This window comes from Vicugna pacos, chromosome 12 (genome assembly GCF_048564905.1).
Source record: "Vicugna pacos chromosome 12, VicPac4, whole genome shotgun sequence".
In the NCBI taxonomy this organism is placed as follows: domain Eukaryota; kingdom Metazoa; phylum Chordata; class Mammalia; order Artiodactyla; family Camelidae; genus Vicugna; species Vicugna pacos.
In genome coordinates, this window is record NC_132998.1 from 8374635 (window position 1) to 8389220 (window position 14586).

Sequence of the window (14586 nt, forward strand, 5' to 3'; positions counted from 1 at the left end):
GTTGAGAAAACTTTTGGTGGACTTATTTAGATTTTACATCTTTTAGAATCCTGCCCCCAATTTTAAAATTAAAGAAATTTTAAATTAGAGAATCACTGTTCTGTGAAAAGTAATAAGAGAACTCATTGACTGGAATGGTATTTCACTGAAAAATTCAATGCTGTACGTTCATGTGTGTGTGTGGGTATATATAAAATTATTTGGTGTATAGTAGATCAAAGTAACTATTCATGAAAAAGCCAAAGGGGAAAATGCCTTAAAATACATTATAGATACTGAATAAGAGGGATCAGTGAAGTTTATTTAGGCCTCCCCTAAAAGCGAGGATTCCAATTCCTCTTCAAAGAATTACCTTTGAATCAAACCTGGGCTGCTCCCCGCCTCCCACTCACTGAGACAGAGGGCCTGTATTCCCTCCTGAATTCCAAGTAAGCCATTCAGGGCACAACTCCACAAGTAACACAGAATCTTGGCAAATTAAATGGTAGGTAAACAGGAACAGGATACAGAATAAGTAAACATGAGCAGGATACAGCTCTCTTGCAAACAAAAATTTTTAAGCCAGTAATTAACGACTGTTACCTTCTGAAGCAGCACATTCATCGGTTTTTCGCATTTTGTTTTAATATAAGAGTACCACAAAATTTTACTGTTCCAAACATACCATTTTTACTTTAGCATTTGAGTTGCTTAACTTTATTTAAATTCCTTTAGTTTTAAGGTGCCCTTAGATAATTTCACAACAATATTTCAAATTAAGACAAGGCTGCATTAAGTGTTATCAACAGCAAACAGCGTCAGCTTTGAAAAGATACTTTGGTTTTGTTGCTTTGTTGGAGGAAAATGCTTGTATCAATCTAGCAAGCAGTTAATTAACTAGGTGAAATAAGTGCTTACTTTCAATTCCTTAGAGCTCTTCTGTTTTCTTCGCGATTAAGCTTTTATTCTGGGGTTCGAAGTAAGTTTTACTCCGCAGATAATAATGCGTGTGGTAGTACTGAAAAGAAAAAGAAAAGTAATTCTAGATATACCTAGGGGAAAACTTTTAATGATTTTTATGCAACCACTGTGGGTGTTTTTTTTTTTTAAAGCGCCTTAGTCTCTCACACCAGGTGTTTCTCCTTCCACTGCAGGCCTTGAGGCCGTCCGCAGGGTTTCCACCTGTCTCCTCTTACCCCTCCAGCTCTCGAAGTTTCCTTTCCCGAAGGCGTAGGCAGCATTCCTCCGCGAGTGGATTCCTCAACTGGCTTTTCCCGGCGGCCCGGCTCCACGTGACCGCCGCCAACACCTGCACCGCCACTAGCTCACAGCGCCCCCATCTCCTCCGTCAGGTACCGACCCGGCCTGGCTCCCCCTCACCGAGGAGGTCACCGTCCGGCTGTGAGCCTCGCTCCGCCGGCAGGGGAGGGGCCGAGCTACGGCCCCAGCAGTCGCTGGAGCCCTTGCAGCCGGATTATCACATGACTCCACGGCGGCGGTAGCCCTGGCAGCAGCCGCGCCGGCTCCGCGGGCTCGCCGGGTGGGCTCAGTTCCGCTCACGCAGGAGTCGAGCGCAGCGGGCGGGGAAGAGACCTGCTGGCGCTGCGGCCGCCCAGTCGCTCCCGGAGCGCGCAGCATCTCCACCGGCGCGGCCGGCCCGCTCCATGCCGCTGGGTTGCGGAAGTGTAGCGGGGGGAGGCGGCGGCGGCGCGGAGCGCGGGAGGCCGGGGCTCGGCCCCCTGCAGCACTAGGCTCTGGGAACCGCGCGGCGCGCCCAGCGGCCCGGTTGCCCGTGCGCCCGGCGCCCGCCGCAGCCTGCATGCCACGCGCTGCGCCTCGCCGGGCCCCCGCCGCCGCCCCCTGCTCGCACCGCTGCTGCCGGGCTCCGGAGTAATATGCTCACCCGAGTGAAGTCTGCCGTGGCCAATTTCATGGGCGGCATCATGGCTGGCAGCTCAGGCTCCGAGCACAGCGGCGGTGGCTGTGGAGGCTCGGACCTGCCCCTGCGCTTTCCCTACGGGCGACCCGAGTTCCTGGGGCTGTCTCAGGACGAGGTGGAGTGCAGCGCCGACCACATCGCCCGCCCCATCCTCATCCTCAAGGAGACCCGGCGGCTGCCCTGGGCCACTGGCTACGCAGAGTGAGTGCAGCGACACCGGCGGCGCCCCTGCTCTTCTCGCGGCCCTTCCCCGCACGGTTCCATCCCTCCTCTCTCCCTGTTCCTCGGCCCCAGGGCCCTCCGCTGGCTGCCGGCGTCCAGGCCTCGGCGAGCACTTCTTATACTGGCCATTTCTCTCTTCTCCGACACCCCCTTCCCCCAACCCCAAGGACGCGGCATCTCCAGCCCGGGTTTGGTTGGTAGATGGGTGGGTGGCAGTGCTGGACCGTGGGAAAGCTAAGGCTAGACGCGGCTGTGAATCTGGGGGTTGTGACACTTGGAAGAAAGTGCGTGGAACTGCTCTGCTGAAGTTTGAAACACTGCAGGGAAATCTGATATCTGTGCGCCCATCCCCCCCAAATCTTTGTGCCTCCGCGTGAAGTTTGTTGGGTAGAGCTTGGAGGAACTATCGCTGCGCCCGGGGAGTTGGGGGTGGGTGTCCGAGCCCTGGAGGTGGCCGTGGTCGCGTGCGTGGTTGCACAGTTCAGGAGGTCTCAGTTTCTCTGACTTAAGCCTAAGGGCTCGTTCATTTCTCCTTTACTAGGTAGTAAAACCCTGCGCCTTTGGTATATGCCAATACTATTCCCCCCAGTCCTTGGGGAGGGAGAAACTTACTGCAGGTGTTTAATGATAGCGTTTTGGTAATCAGCTTTGGTGATTAAGCGAGAGTTGGAGTGCTTTACTATTTCAAGAACCGATTGAGTTAGTTGAGGACCTGGAATGGAACTGGGAAAGGAGAGAGGGAGGATTTTAATGGCCTCCCTCCAACTCTACGGTTACTCTTCCATTGACTACTAATGACCATCTTATGAATGATAGGATAAGTAATGTTTCTTTACCTATTCGGCGTTACTGGGTAACTCAAGGTAGAATTTAGGAAACCAGAGTTGCGGGGTTAATAATAACCCTGTGGGTGCAGAAGTGCACGCTAAACCTTGGTGCCTGGCACACCTGACCCTTTTCCTTTAACTCCATCCGCTCTGTAATCCTAGCCCTCCCCTACCAGTGCACAGCCTCGCTCTCTGATTGGTTCATTGGGGAACTAATCAGCTCTCCCGACGCCTGGGCGCTTTGATGCTGACCCGGTTCTGGTGGCCCCGATACCCCCGAGAAGGCATGGTTCCCGAAGCTCCGGGTTCCGGGGCGAGAAATAGCTTGGGAGACTCTCTTCTAGGATCTCATATTCTCTTTTCCTTCCTCATTCATTATACAGCCGTTTCTCCATGGGCTGAAACAGAAAATGTTTAAATGGGAATAGATGACTGGAGTGTGAAAGATAGGAAACAAGTGAGAGTGTTGGATGCCAAAACAATAAAAATTAACACGTAATAAAGGACAAGCATGGTGGAGAACGTTGAGGGTAGGGAGGTACAAAATAGCAGGGCACCTTTCAGGAGAAAGCCAAAGCAAAAAGAAACACCCTTGGGAGCGAAAAGCGCCTGCCAAAACACCAAGTATTGTTTCTTGACTGCAATAAAGCAACAGGCAAACATAAAAAAGCCCCCAAACCCTACCTTGTTTAAAAGCCCATTTGGACCCTTTGCGAGGCAAAAAGCACGTGGGAGGAATACCGAGTCCTGCAATTGTGAAGGTGGAGGCCCTTGTGTCTGTCAAAAACCTGAATGTGTAAGGCCCATTGTCACTCCAGTGCGTTCCCCAGGGCGAGGGCACCTGTCTGAGAGGCTGAGAGACAGGCAGGCAAGTGGTGAAAGAGGAAGAAAAATGCTAAAACATGGAATGTGGAAGCTACTTAAAGGAGTACCTCAGACAGCAGGAAGGAAAGGAAAGGGGAAACAACAACCAATTTAAAAATGTTGGGATTCTCAGCAGGCATGTGATGTGCCAGGGGCTGTGAAGAATATACGGGGATCCGAGATGAGTCATGCCGGGGAGGTACTGCTGGGAGAGCTCTACCTGCTCTTAGCGGGACCTCAGTTTCCTTGTGTCTAAGAAGCTTGTCTTTTCCTAGACTGGGATGAGAAATTCAATTTGAAGATTAGAAAGACCACTGTAAAATGTTCAATTTTTAAAGCCAGTTATAAAAGTGGTACATACTTGTGAATTCAAGCAAAGACTTATGTACAAATGTAAGTGCAGCCCCTCCCCCTCCCCACGCCCCTGGGCCGCGTGACAGTTCAATGTTTGAGTGGTGTACCTACCTTTCTAGACTTAACTTGGATGCACCTATAAATATGTATCATGCCTTTCTTTTTTTTCTTCCCCAAATAGATTGAGACTAACCATGTTTTTCTGTAGCATTTTGACAAAACACTGTCACAGACTTTATTCCAAGTCAATACTTAACAGAATTACCTTACTCTTTCAGAATGTATATCTAGTACTCAAAATAGCTAACATAGTGCTAACTGTTTAGTGCTCACACTGTTTCCAGATTTGTATCATATCATTTGATTCTCACAACAACCCCATTAGGTAGGCACTAACATTTCCGTTTTATAGATGAGGATACAGAGGCACTGAATAGTTAAGCAACTTGTCCAGAGTCATACCACCTTAGCAGGGCCTGTGTTTGAGCCTGAGCAGTCTGACTCGAGAGCCCACAACACCAGACTACCTCCTTACAGTGTGTCAAACTCTGGCTCATCCATCTGTACCCAGGATTCACCACTAACATTCTCTTGCCACTTCCCTCTGTGAGATGTGGTACCACTTCCCCAAACCTTGAACTGTCATTTATCTTCCTGAAAAAATACATCCTGAATGATCAAAATGGCTGAAATAGGCAAGGGGAGAGAAAGAAAAGTAGGAATTGTGGTTCTGGTCAGAGACCGCGACTGCCCAGGACCTACTTGGAGGAGGAATTCTCTTTGTTCTAGAAGGTACCTGAGAGGGCTAGACTTGGCAGGAAGGTTCCTCAGAGTGGGGATGAGCGGGGTGCTAGTGAGTCAAGGACTGAGTCAGACATGGTTTGCTTACCTTTCTAGAAGGTGAGCTACTCTCTAAGCCTTCCTGGGAGGAAGAATTGGCATCACTTGATGATGGAGGAGTTAGAGAGTTTTCTTACTTATTGTTAATTCCTTTCAAAAAGAGATACTCATAGTTATAGAACTAGAGAATTAGCTTGAATGATCCTTGTAAGATTTGGGGATACAGAAACGGAAGACCCTCATTTATTAATTCAATATTATTGGCATAGTGCTCGGTGGAATTTCTTGGCTCCTATTGTGGCTGAAATTTCTCCGTTTGATTCAGGGCTATGTGCTGAGTTGTAAAGCATTGCAGTTACAGATGACATCTTTCCAACAACATAGATTAGCAAGTTTTATTTTTTAGTTTGGTGTTGAAATCACTGACTTAGCCTGTTCGACCAGCTGGGAGAGAGTCGACAGGAAGTAATAGTCTGGCCCAGAGACCCCACAGGTCAGCGACTTCCTTTCTTTGTCCACAAGTTTAAATACTACTCAAGTGCTTCAGGGACCTGGAAGTCCATCCAGTTTTTAATGGGTTGTGAACATATTTTGACTTTTCTTCTTCTTTACCTGTTTGCCCAACCTCTCTCCTACTGATGGTCAGTTGGACTTAGAGATACTAGGGGATATGGAGTTTGTGCCTGAAATGACAACAATAGATAATGCCAGAGAATGTGCGGTGCTCTGTGTGTGACAGCACCATATTCAAGTTTTATCAGAGATAAATTTCTTTGCTTGGACAGAAAGAATAAATAATAATTATAGCATCATTTTACTTAGGTTATAGCTGTAACAAAGCATTTTTTTCCCTACTACTTTTCTTATGTGTCCCAGACATGGATATTTAAAAAAAGCTGAGAGTTTATGTTGAAAGTATTATATAAGTTCTTTCTGTCTCACGAAGTTCAAAATTGTGAAAATTTTGATGAAATAACCATATTTAACTCCGGCAAACAGCCCACAAATATTTGGATTTATTTTGGAAACTCTAGGCTATTTCATCCTCCCCCCCACCCCCTCATTCGCCCTAATTAGCTATCACCAATAAATCACATTTGTTGGCTGTATAGTGGTGATGACAGAAAAACCACTGTTTCTCTCTTGCCTCAAACGCAGAAATCCCCTGGCCTTTTTTTTTTTTTTTTTCCTTTTTCCTCCCTTTTAATCTCCTCTAGCACACCCACCCCTTTTACACCTATTTGCAGAGCTCCTGCCTGGGACTTCAGTTTGACTTTTGCAACTGAAGAACCTCGAGGTTCTCCACTTCTTGTGGAATACAATGAAAAGGAATGGGTGGGGTGTAGTGTGGGAGGTTTCATTTAACAGAGTTCTCCAAATCACTTATTTGCAGATGAGTCCAAAGTAGCCTAAAATATTTCATCTACTGTTCTGGTAACCTGCAGAAGGTACTAATTTCTTATTTTAAAGCAAGTGGCTATGCTCTCCTTTATTTTTTCAGATTTAACATTATAATGAAGTCATCCCCTGTGGGGTGGAGCTCCTGGGCTGTCCCTTTTCTGTGGAAAATAGATCAGCTTCCTTCAAAGACTAGCGTTTCAGCCCCTGTTGTATGGACCCCTGTGATATTGCCCCACCACATGGTGCATCCTTATTGTGGTTACAATACCAACTGATAACTTAAAACCAACTGCATACTAGAATTGTTTTCTAAAAATGTATTATTGAAGATAATTTTTAAAATTGAGATATAATCGACATAGAACATATTAGTTTCAGGTGTCCAACATAATGACTTGATGTATGCATATATTGTGAAGTAATCACCACGATAAGTATAGTTGACACCCATTAACACATAGTTACAATTTTTTTGGGGGGGGGAGTGATAACTTAGTCTTAGCAACTTAAATATACAATACAGTGTTATTAACTGTAGTCGCTATATTATATTTTATTGTGATTTTTATTTGCATTTCCCTGATATTAGTGATATTGAACACCTTTTCACGTACCTGCTGTCCATCTCTACATCTATTATATCTTCTGCCCATTTTAAAAGTCAGATGGTTTGTTTTTTTGCTATTGAGTTGTATGGGTTCTTTATTTATTTTGAATATAAACCCTTTATCAAATATGTGATTTGCAAATATTTTCTCTCATTCAGTAGGTTGCCTTTTCCTTTTGTTGATAGTTTCTTTTGCTGTGCAGAAGATTTTTGGTTTGATGTGTCCCACATGTTTATTTTTGCTTTTGTTGCCTTTGCTTTTGGTGTTAAATCCAAAAAATTCAAGACTGTCAAGGAGCTTACTGCCTGTGTTTTCTTTGTAGGAGTTTTATGTGTTCAGGTCTTATGTTCAAGTCTATTTTCAGTTAATTTCATGTATGATGTAAGTAGCAGTCCAGTTTTTCTTTTGCGTGTGCTGTCCGTTTTCCCCAGCACTGCCTGTTGAAGAGGCTGACCTTTCTCCCTTGTATATTCTTGGCTCCTTTGTTATAAATTAATTTACCACATAGGTGTGTGTTTATTTCTGGACTCTGTTCTGTTCCATTAATCTATGTGTTTGTTTTCATGCCAATACCATACTGTTTGGACTATTACTTTGTAATATAGTTTTAAATCAGGAAGTGTGATGTTTCCAGCTTTGTTCTTCTTGCTCAAGGTTGCTTTGGCTATCTTGAGATCTTTTGTGGTTCCATACAAATTTTAGAATTATTTGATTTATTTCTGTGAAAGATACCATTGTAAGTTTGAAAGGGATTGCATTGAATCTGTAGATTGCTTTGGGTAGTATGGGCATTTTAATGATATTCTTTCAACTCATGATCTTAGAATATGTTTTGTTTATTTGTGTCTTCAGCTTCATCAGTGTCTTACAGTTTTCAGTGTGCAGGTCTTTTCACTTCCTTGGTTAAAATTATTACTAGATATTGTAAAAGATATCTTTTTGATGTAGTTGTAAATGGGACTGTTCTTGGCATTTAAACTTTTAATATGTTAACTTAAAAATTAATTTTTTAATAATGTTTATATTTTGTAATTTTCTCTTATTTGGCTAATTTGAACAGAGGATTGAATTTATGCCATTCTGTCTCAGGAAATAAACAACATTCATCTGCTTCTATTACTCTCGTTCAGTCAATGAAATCATTGCATTCCTATGCTGGGTGCATAATGTAAGACACAGCTGGCACCCTCAAGAAAATTTTATTGCATAGTTTTTACCCCTTTAGTGTCATTCTCTGAAGTTAAGTTAAAATAAAATCATGGACTCATAAGATTACAAGAGACCAACACTGGAGGGTGTGGGAAGTTGTTTGTTTTGTTTTTAATGTCTTAATGCTTCTGGGCAATTTAAAATTTCAGTATTTGGAGCCATTTAAGGAACACTAGGGAAGCAAATTGTTCTTTTCAGCAAGCATTGTGACTAGCTGCCAACTTATCTGTACCTGAAGGTTCCAAGAGCTTTATAGTACCTGTATAAAGACATGAGTAAAGAAAAAGCTATCCTGACACTTGTTAAAATGGTCAGAAAGACTTTATTCAAGACTATTGCAGTAGGGGCCCTGTAATAGGGGAGGGAGATCAGACTCAACTCCAAGTACAGTAAAGACAGCTGGAAATTTATAGCCAAAAAGCAGAGTGATAAGCTCAGTGGATGGAAAATTACTGTGAGGAAACATCAAAGGTAGGGGGATTTTGCTGAAAGTAGCTCAAGGACTTGTACATCAAAGGTAGGAGATGAGGAAACTGATCAGATATCAAGGGTGATCAAATTTGACTGATAAGCAGGGACATAAAAAAACAAATTTATTATCTGCTGTCACCAGCATTTCATGAGATAAGGGATATTTCAAAACCAGAAGTGTAGAGGCATATAATCTCAGCAAAAAAAAACCCCAAAAAAACAGCAACAACAAAAAAAAAAAACCATAAACAGTTTTTAATTTTTTCAAAATGCTATGCTCCTATTTTTCTAATTTTTCACAAACTCAAAACCATATATTTTTACCTGTCCTGGAGGATTCCCAAGACACTTTCCAGTTTTAAACTCTGTGAGTTCCTGGGGTTAGGCCAGTGTCTTTCTTTCCAGGCTGAGGTTTTTCCCAATGGGGCCTGCTGTCTCCTTAATTATGATTACAATTGTGCATTATTTTTCCCAGCACTTTATTATGAAAATTTTCAAACATCCAGAAAAGTTGAAACCATTAGACATTTAGCGCCCACATGCCCACTGTCTAGATTCTAAAGTTCCCATTTTGCTTTATTTGCTTAATCATTTGCCTATCCATCAACACATTCTTGTTATTTTTAAGTGGATATTTCCTTTAGTCCAATGGCTTTGATTTATGTGATTGTTATTTTCCTCAGTAAATTAAAATTAGGTTTTGACTTTCTCAGTTGAGGAACACACCAGACCATTGGGTTCCCATCCATGTGGGTGGGGGGCACCTTAGATTGAACTTTTGCAACATCGGCACCCTGCAGGTGCTCACTCAGGCCATTCGCTTCCCATAACTTCGCACTCGTGTAGCTGAGAACTTTGCATGGGGTCAAACTGAAAAGTAGAAACAGATGACACAGCTCTTTGGTCCCCTTCAGTGAAATCAGTAGGAAATTTGTTTAAAACATGAGTCACTCCTCTTTCCCGCTGGTGGCCAGTCAGGTGAATGCTATCTGAGGAGCATTCTGTTTAGTGAAGACTTCAGAATGTGTTGCCTGAAAAGTGCTTGTGAAGAGCAAAGACCATTGTGCTGTGTTCATCTTACTTCTGAAGCACATGTTGTCCACTTGGGGGCTGAGGGAAATTAAAGTACCTGCTTAATTGCCCTTTTTCTGGTGTGGAATGTGCATCCACTGTGCTTCCTTTGTTATGCTCTTTCTAACTCGGTTTTCACCAAATGACGGTAAAATTTAAATGCTTTCCTGTATCTTCTCTCTGTGTGGCCTTTATGCTTATTTATGAGGGAAAATAATGATGTCACCAACTTACATCTGTATAGCTCTGGATGATTATTCCGTCCCGGCCATGTATACTTACATATAAGCATGTATTTAATACGAGGAAAATGAGGCCCAGAGAAACCCGAAGTGACTTTAGAATGTCACACAGTGCCATGATCCTAGTGACTGTCACTGAATCATTGAACCTGGCCATTCGTTGTGTGAAGTTACTCATTAATAAAGGGACAAAATACTCTCGTAAACAAAATGCCACAGAAGAGAATGTTATGTTTTTATGAACTCAAAGGAAACTAATAAACTAATCTCCAGGTGACTTTAGATTACATAAAGGCATATTAGCACTTCAAGTTTTGTGTGAAAGGATGCTTTGCAAAGCTTTTAAAAAATAGTTCTATTGAGTATAATAGACTTAAAAAAATAACTTTCTTAGTATATGTGCATTTCCTAAGGGTAACAGTCTAGACCTTTTCAAAATTGCCATCTTCTCTTAACTGCAAATTGCTTTTTTCCCCCCTTTTTTAATGCTTTGGGAAATCCTGGAAATCTTAAAACCAGTCTGTACATTTTATGTAGTGGTGCTGTTCTAAAGTTCATAAACACATCATGTGTTTTACTGTTAGCAGCTCCTTAGATATGAAGAAAAAGACTGAGGAATTCTGAGTGAGGGGGCTCAAACCCTGAGTCAGGCTTCACAAGTCCCTTTTAACACTTACTCTGGGAGTTCTGTTACCTAAGTTCTTGCTTTTTACTTTAGCACAATCAAGTCTGAATGGGAATGTTGCAAGTTAGTGAACTTTGGGGGCCAGCGAGGCCAGCAGCACTCAGAGTGAGCGGCTTGCGCGTGCCAGTGCTTGGCCTCGCGGGCTCCGGCAGTGGCCGTGGTGGGCGTGTGTGCCTGGGCGTCTTGCACTGTCAGGTCTCATGGAGCCTCGCCGGCTGGCTGGGCCGTGCTACTCATCATTGCGGGGCTGCGAGTCCAGCGGAGAGAGCAATTCTTGGCCAAGCTGAGAGGACACACGTGATTCGAGCACTATACTGTCCTTTCAGGGAGGTGACAGACAGACGTTTAAGCTATTGAACAATGATGCCTCTTCTGCGAGATAACCTTTTCCATATAAGCATAGGAAAGAAAAAAATCATCTCAAGTGCTAAGTTGATTTTTTAAATGGAAGTGCTGTGGGTTATTGAGTTACTGTATTTAAGTGGTTGGCCGTGGTGCACTAATACTCATTGTTTGCCTTTTTGAAAAGGTGAATGTTGACAAGTTATGTTTAGAACACCCAGCTGGCAAAAATAAAAGATAGAAAATAAATGTTTAGTAGGAAGCAGATTTTAAGGTATGCTCATGAGAGGATGTCAGGGGACGGAGGGAACCAAACTGGTATTACTATAGAAAGAACTATAAAGAGCTTTTCTTTTTTCTTTCTTTCTTTTTTATTTTAAATCTAGAAGAGGAAATAACTATAGTATTTTGTTGCAAATAAATGGCTATGAGGATGAACTGTAAAATACATACTTGGGAAAAAACGAGCAATTTCTTTCAGCCTTTTAGAACAGCTTTTACCCTGTGAAGCAGGGTTCAGAATAGAGCCAAAGAGCCAGATTAGATGGCCTCTTGGCGCCTTTCCCTGTGATTATTAATAATGGAGCCATGCTGCCCGGTTGTTAGAACCAGGTGTCCAGAGCTGGGCTGGTGACTCAGGGCAGCAGCAAATGGGAAGAAACGAAGAACTGGCAACTCAGACTACAGCAGCTGGTGTTGATTTTTAAAAAATATCTAGGTGCTCAGATGGGAATTGCAGGGGCCCATAGTTGGAGGCCTGCCTCTCCTCCTCACTCTCTGGCCCTGGTCATCAGGTCAGGGCTGACACCTGGCCACGCTGGCCCTTTCCCACCTCGCATGCCACCTGAAGCCCTGCCTCCTGCCTTGCCGTCCTCAGGGGCAGCACGGAGTGTCACTGGTCTCCAGTGGCGTGTGGATTCCCCCCAGTCCCGCTTCCCAGCCTTCTGGCTATCATGGACCCTTTTATGTACTGATTTTCTTGGATGGATCCCTTGTGAAAGATTTTGTCCAGGAAGCTGTCTGAAATAAGTATTGTTGCTCTTTAAAATTTTTCGACCAGATGCAATATTTTCTAATCAGTAGGAAGGGTGGATGTGGTGATAATCGCATTGAACTGATAACACTGAAGCCAACCTCAAAGGATTCACTTTTATTTCAGTTAGCGTGTGAATCCTTATTGCCCACAATCTACCTTCTCATTGGCTTTTTCCCCTTCAGTACTTCAGATAGCTTGAGTCTCTTACTGCTACCTTCCCTGATTGTTAAGGAGCCTGGACCACAAGTTGGAACTCTGCCCAGAGGCTTGGCCTTTGTACCACTCCTGGGTTTTCAGCTCAGCTTCATGTCAAGATCATTTCGTTTGGGATTCAAACATGTAACACCTCCTTAGAGCACGTGACTGTAAAGCCCCAACGTCCTTTTCCTTGACGAAGAACTACGTTTTAATAGTTTTATTTTCTTGGCTCGCAAAGTACTGCAAGTTGCCTGAGAGGCCTGATGCTTGTAAGTTTAATAAACTCGTGCTGAGAATATATATTTTTTTTCTAGCAGAGTTTTGACCCTTGGGCAAAGATTATCTTACAACAATTTCTGTCTTCTGACTGTGAGTGAGAAAAACTTAAAAATGTCTTTAGATGTCTTTTAACCTGCCAAGGAAGAGGAAGGCATTGGTCAGTCAGGAACATAGAATCAGTTTTTTTTAATGATATACTTTTTTCTCTCGTCCCAGAATTGATTAAATGTCATTGTAGACACTTTCAAATTCTCATAAGCACTATGAAAAACATAAAAATCAGTGTAAATCCTATCACTCATAATTGCCTTCAATGGATAATTTGTGTCTCTAAGTACATTTATATTTGTTTACAAAATTGGATAATTCTACATACTGACTAGTAGTTTTTTTTTTTTTTCACTTGAAATAGTGACTGGAACGACTTCTTTCCGTGTAAAGAAATATTGAACTCTGTCGTTTTTAATAGCTGCATTATATTCCATTTATGGCTTTAATATACTTTTCTTTTTTTGGTGATAACCTTTTTTTTTTCCCTTAAAAATAGTGAGATGAATATCCTTGTAGGTAAATTTTTGTTAAACCATAATTTGAAAACTGACATTTTTCTGGGAAAAATGTTCAAATTCGACTTCTTCAGTGTTTCTAGTGACATTATTCAGTAGTTTGCAAAGATGAGTGTTTGAACATTGTTTTGAGAAATGTCAGTTGTGTGCTTTATTTTAAAGTAGTTTACCAAAGTAATGTTTTTGGTGAGCCAGGCTTCTTTTTTATATTTAGGATTAAATAATTAGGGTTAGAAAAATGACCCTTAAGGACTAGTTTAAGACCCTACTCAGAAGAATTGCCCAAAGAGTCTGTCTGTCTGCAGAGCTAAAGGCACTCATGGGCTGTTGCATATTTGAGAGATAATTGGTAACATCTCTTGTTTTTATTTAACTTTGAATCATTTTGAGGGTGTGGGCATTATCATATAAATTTTAATTCCTCTAATTAATATAGAGCTATATATATATTAATGCTCAAATATATAGACCTGAAATAGTGGGGACATAATCAATACAGTTTTTAAAATTTCAAATGAAGCAAAAAAAGATCACCTTTATTCTATAGGCTGATTTCAAAGTATGAGCTGAGCACCTGGGAATACAGCGGTTATCATAGTATTTACAAATTTCAGACATAAATGTCTGAATGTCAGTAAGTGTCTGTTAGAGGCACTGCATGATATTCTCTGCATCTGGACTGCCTTGTGGGGGAAAAAGGGAAAAAATACTTCTAGCTTTCTGATTCTTAACTGGAGGTAAGCAGTGGTGGAGAGTCTACTAGGAGAGGTAGGTTTCTTGGAATGTATTAATGAGTGGCTGGGAATGGAAGTCTGTCTGTATGGCTAGTGAGTCCAGAAACCCACTGAAGTTTCTAAACATCATCAGTCCTTTCTCTGCCCTCTCACCTGCACAGCTTTTTTTTAAACTTCTTTTTCTTTCCTTTGTAGTTTTTTTTTTTGAGAGGGTGGTGGGAGCATTGGTATATTCATAAGGTGCCTGCTCATTAATCCTTTCTCTGTGCACAAGCTAAAGTATTGAATTGAGCGCAAGCTATGATTTAGTTCACCTATGGATTAGGTTACTTGTACTGAAGCTTGCACTTTTGTTCTGACATGAAAACCCAAAGTCACACGAGGTAATTGGTTCATTTCCCTCTCTGTCCAACCCCAACCCAGTATCTTCTGATTTAAAATCATGTACACGGAGATATGTGCCAGTTAGAATAAAGAAATTCTGTATTAAAATTTAATTTCATTGAATTCTCCTCCTAAATTGTTGACGTTGATTCTCCAGCCGATCCTAAAGAGTTTTTGTCAGCAGCACAGATAGATCTCAGAGATGCTGTGGGTTTGGTTTCAGACCACCATGATAAAGTGAATATAACCAATAAAATGAGTCACATAAGTTTTTTGTTTCCCAGTGCATATAAAAGTTATGTTTACACTGTATGGTAAGTAGTCCATTGAGTGTA

At 42.3% G+C, this 14586-nt stretch overlaps 1 protein-coding gene and 1 long non-coding RNA gene across 3 annotated transcripts in view; one reads left to right on the top strand and one right to left on the bottom strand.

Moving 5' to 3' along the window:
• Positions 1-2084, bottom strand: part of LOC140700093 (uncharacterized) — a 180540-nt gene extending 178456 nt beyond the window's left edge. The window contains exons 1-2 of the long non-coding RNA XR_012078294.1: positions 1883-2084; positions 898-997 (exon numbers count right to left, since the gene is read on the bottom strand). This is a non-coding gene — a long non-coding RNA (uncharacterized lncRNA). The remainder of the gene's footprint in view (positions 1-897; positions 998-1882) is intronic.
• LOC140700091 (protein phosphatase 1H-like) overlaps positions 1361-14586 on the top strand; it is a 138309-nt gene continuing 125083 nt past the window's right edge. The window contains exon 1 of one of the 2 annotated variants that reach the window (XM_072972687.1): positions 1361-2119. In XM_072972687.1, the coding sequence (XP_072828788.1) occupies positions 1875-2119 (245 nt within the window). In that variant the 5' untranslated portion in view covers positions 1361-1874. The remainder of the gene's footprint in view (positions 2120-14586) is intronic. The other variant, XM_072972688.1, reaches the window with a different exon arrangement.